We start from the raw sequence: 4573 nt of genomic DNA, 5'->3' as shown, positions 1-4573 counted from the left end.
CAAATCATTTGTAAATGCTTTGGATCATGCCACCTGCTTTCAACTAGCCACTGACGAAAAGACTCATCAGTATTACAAACAGCAGTTCTTCTCCTTACAGATGGAGCTGGCACCTGAACTTGATTTTTATGCTTTGACATAGGAAACTTGCCCTCAAAAGTCTGTTTGTAAAAACAGACTTGGTTTCTGGATTTTTTTTCAGGATTTTCATTATTTTCAGAATGCTTCAGATACAGGAGATGCAATCCACTAGCACAGGCTGTAGATGAACACTGGCACATAGTAATTCATCTCCTGACTTTTTATTTGCTGAGTTTTTACAGCAGGGATGCTACAGGGAAGGAACTGACTTAAAATTAACAAACACTACACAATCAACTAGCATGTTCATATGGAAGTTTTCACCATTTAAAAGGGTTTGTTTAATTTACACCATTGCAGTAGAAGCATTTAGGGCAAGCTTTAGAAAGTTCTCTCTCTTTTCCTCAGGCTGGGGAATGGAGTTTATAGAAAAGCCCTTAAATCACAGAAACTACCGGGCATAAACATACCCATCACCTTTAACATGGAGAGGTTAAAAAACCATTTATTTTATCCCCATCAGCATTTTCAACCTGCTTTCCCCACACACATCTCGCTGTGAACATCCCCTACCAAATGCCATGTGACCCCTCTAAATCACTTCTCACATGTAAAATTTAACTAGGAGCAAAGAGAACTGATCTCAGCTCTGCACATACTCCACCCCGGATAAAACCCTCTCATTTTAGAAAGCCTGTGGATTTCCTGTCTCTCAGGAGATTTTTGGGACTATTTGCACAACAAAGGAGGAAGTTGAAAATAATCCTCTTCTGGGTATGTAAAATCCAGTGCTCACCACAGTGGAAATTAAGAGCCTGATTTTAAGGCATCTTTGTCATGACTTAGTCACGGTTCAGGGAAGGTCTCCCCATGTGCTACTGGGGTTCTTCTGTTATGGTCAATTCTACAGAAAGAGTTCCAGACCTCACAACTGAGGCTTTCAACTAAATTTTTTAAATAATTATAAGACTTGCATTCAAAGGCACATTATAACTCTTCCACTCAGTCTCTGAAACCCTTGCTTTTTCACAGGTTTTCACTATCAGGCTGTATCCAAATACAAATTGTCATTTTGGGTGATTTGATTTCCAGAGCGCAAAGACCCAGCTTTCCCTCTAAGGAAAGCTTTCTATTGATTACCTGCATCAGCAGACACAAGCAACCTCCTCTCTCCTAAGGCACTCCCAACCCTCCAGGTACACCGCAGGAAGGTACCACTGACTATTTAAAGGCTCCGGAGGTGATTACTAGCACAGTGGGTAAGCCATCTTGCAGGTGAGTTAGGAACTAGGGCTGTGAACAAGGTGAGCTGAAAGAAAACCCTCTTGTGATCCAAAGATGCCTAAATTGATAGTTAACACAAATATAAGCAAGGATAAAGTTCCAGAGTCTTTCACGGGGGAGCTCACCCAACAGTTATCAAAAGCAATGGGCAAGCCAACACAGGTAAGTCCTGATGCTTAAGTGTTTTCCTTATTTAGTCAGCTTTGCCTACGCAACAAGTTATTTCTCAGTGATATCTCCAGTAAACTAATATACCTTGTGAATCACCAGTATTTAGAGTCTTCTCATTTGTCCAAATGTCAAATACTTGTTTGCTGTAACTTAGATCTGTTGAAGTCTCAAAACACTTAAAAGTATTTAAACTAGCTTTGTGTATGATGGCCCTCCATGTAGGACCAGACACTGGATGTGTGTGGTTATGTGTGCACAGCTACCTCTGTGAATATCCCTCAAGAAGCCAGCCAACTGAGAGCAGTTTCAGCCCATAACTTCCTTGCTGAATACTGCTGAACACGTGCTTGTTATCTGACACCAAATTGCATGTAGCCTAGAGGTTACAGCTGAAGAAAAAAATAAGGTTTCAAAGTTTCTGTGACTTCCAGTCTGGTTCTGCATTGGACTTGTGCTATGGATCCCACCAGTGGTGGATGGTTAATAGTACTGACATTTGTTTGACCAATTAGAATAGAATTTGACCCTGGTAATTAGAATATTTCTGTTTGTTGTATGGCCATAGACTTTAAAAAACAGCTGTATGTGGCTGGGTGTTCCCATAAAATTGATTTGATGCAGAGTTAAAAAAGCCAATTGATCTGAAGAAGCCTGGTTCTACTGTGTCTCTTCAAGGCAAATTGATGTCTGATAAAGGGGCCACTCTTTCTCTAGGGACGGTAACGAAGCTCTATGCAATCAGCCAGTCTCACCAAACATGTAGGAAATCAAACTCTGCCAAATTTGGCTGAAGTCAGTTATCTCAGGGAATAGAAGTATGTTTTAGGCTTGTATAAGTCTTGTCTCCACCAAAGCAGGCTAAAGTGAAATGGGAATAAGATTTTCTTTTTTTCCCAACACATGTGGTAATATGATGGAATTCTTATGTAAAACTGATGTGTTCTGTCCCTTTTAAAAACATATTTTTTATCAATCCAGCAAAAACGTACTTGTGGGGGGTGAGGTGGGGGAAGGTGTCAGCTGGTGGTTCTTGCATAACAGCTCCTGAATATAAACCAAGAGGCCAGGGCTGGGATGCAGCTGGAGCAGGTCTGTGCAGCAGTGTGGAAGGGATATGTAATGGGACTTAGGAATATAGAGAGAACAACAAAGACTTTCTGAAGAAGATATGCAAGCTCTTCGTGACAAAGGAAGCAATGGGAAAGGAAAAGTCTCTTAGTTATAAGAGAAAGAAGGAAAGGATTAGGGTGGGCTGGAATGCAGAGCTTTCCTCTCGCAGGAAATGGCACTATTTGAAAAAAACACTGATTTTACTTTTTAATCAAAACGGGGTTTTTTTCTACTGGAAGACCTGTTTCAAACATTTTTCAAGCCCTTCTAAGAAAATAGTGCCGAGTAACATTTCAGCTTGATTTTTTTATTTAAAAAATAATTATCTGCCTCCAGGGTAGATCTTAAAGGTATACATGCACCTGCATTTGGCATAAAGCTAAGAGCATAGTGTGCCCAGCCAGGGGCGAACAAAGCCAAGCAAGTGGTACCTCAGCAGGATCTCCTTGGCTTACCCTGTACTGCTGTGGTGTGATGCACCTTGCACCCAAACACGCCGTAAATGCGGCCTAGGCTAACTGCCTGGACAACTCCTGGAACTCAGGCTAGCTTCTTTTACCAAAGGGTTAATTGCTGCTGAGTTCCAATGATGCGCTGCTAATAAACGTGGGTAAGAACCAATGCCAGATGGATGCCAAAGGAACTGATCCCCGGATTCCCCAGTGCATGAATCTGACACTGTGTATTAGCAGCAGGGAAAATTGCAGGCTGAACATTAATATTAACATAGATACTTTCTTCTGGTTTTCCTGCTATCAAGAACAAAAGTAGGATTAGGCTGTATTTTGATTAATGAGGGGGATGTTGGTTTAGACCTCTACTATGTCAGTTCACATTTACCTCAGCAGGGAAGCCTGCAGCAGGAGTCAGTGAGGTGCAAAATCTCTCTGGAACGTAGGGCAGCAGCAATGCAATTGCACACCCCCACTCACACCCAGCCTTCCCACACAGGCAGGGAGAGCCTGGTGTCTCAGAGGAGGTTCTGGAGGTATTGCAGGTCTGAGATCCTAAGCTTTCTACCCAAAATTCCAAGTCAGTGAAGATGAGATTGCAGGGTCCTCCTTCCAAAAGTGTGTCCAGGCTAAACACTCCAGAACCCATTTTCAGTAGGTAATTGAGCACACTGGGGTTGAAGGCTGCAAGACAGCAGCAGATGTTGCCACAGGGTAACTTAAGAAAAAGAGTGAAACTATTTGCACTTTAATAAGTGGTGAAAAGCATCTCTGAGCGCCTGGGACTGCTCTCTTGTTATGGTGTGGTTTTGGGGTGGGTTTGTTTGTTTTAACGTTATATGCTGCTAGTGCCTTTAGTTAAGAATAAAGCCATTTTGCACTAGATGAAAGAATTGTGGTGGCAGAAAGAATTGCCAAATGGTATGTCATGGGAATGCAGTTCATTTCATGCCTTCTCATCTTTGTGACTTGCAGGAAAATACTTAGGAAGTCTGGAATTGTGATGAAGTGCATGCAGGAGAAATTCAAAAGCAAAACTGACAGGCATACACCTATTTTCACTGCAGTTTAGGTACACAAATACCTCCCTGAATTTCCAAACCTTTTCCTAACATGGTAAAGGTAAATAATACTCCTTTTCTTCTTCCAACAGTACTTAGCAATACAGGTATCTCCTGATCAAGTGATGTCCTTTGGTGGTTCCACAGACCCCTGTGCTATGTGTTTTCTCTACCGCATCAGCATGATAGGGGAGCACGAGAACAAGATCTACTACACAAATACCTCCCTGAATTTCCAAACCTTTTCCTAACATGGTAAAGGTAAATAATACTCCTTTTCTTCTTCCAACAGTACTTAGCAATACAGGTATCTCCTGATCAAGTGATGTCCTTTGGTGGTTCCACAGACCCCTGTGCTATGTGTTTTCTCTACCGCATCAGCATGATAGGGGAGCACGAGAACAAGATCTACTC

At 41.9% G+C, this 4573-nt stretch overlaps 1 protein-coding gene across 1 annotated transcript in view; it reads left to right on the top strand.

Annotated features, from left to right (window-relative positions):
• Window positions 1-1419: 1419 nt before the first annotated feature.
• The window catches only part of LOC104512677 (macrophage migration inhibitory factor-like), a 3989-nt gene continuing 835 nt past the window's right edge, over window positions 1420-4573 (top strand). The window contains exons 1-3 of the mRNA XM_010155741.1: window positions 1420-1527; window positions 4252-4378; window positions 4572-4573. The exon at window positions 4572-4573 is cut by the window's right edge and continues 44 nt beyond it. Coding sequence (XP_010154043.1) covers window positions 1420-1527; window positions 4252-4378; window positions 4572-4573 — 237 coding nt within the window. The remainder of the gene's footprint in view (window positions 1528-4251; window positions 4379-4571) is intronic.

Source organism: Eurypyga helias, unplaced genomic scaffold (assembly GCF_000690775.1).
Source record: "Eurypyga helias isolate BGI_N326 unplaced genomic scaffold, ASM69077v1 scaffold50980, whole genome shotgun sequence".
Taxonomy (NCBI): domain Eukaryota; kingdom Metazoa; phylum Chordata; class Aves; order Eurypygiformes; family Eurypygidae; genus Eurypyga; species Eurypyga helias.
Note: the sequence above shows the minus strand (reverse complement) of the source record. Positions and strands in the feature narration are given on the sequence as shown.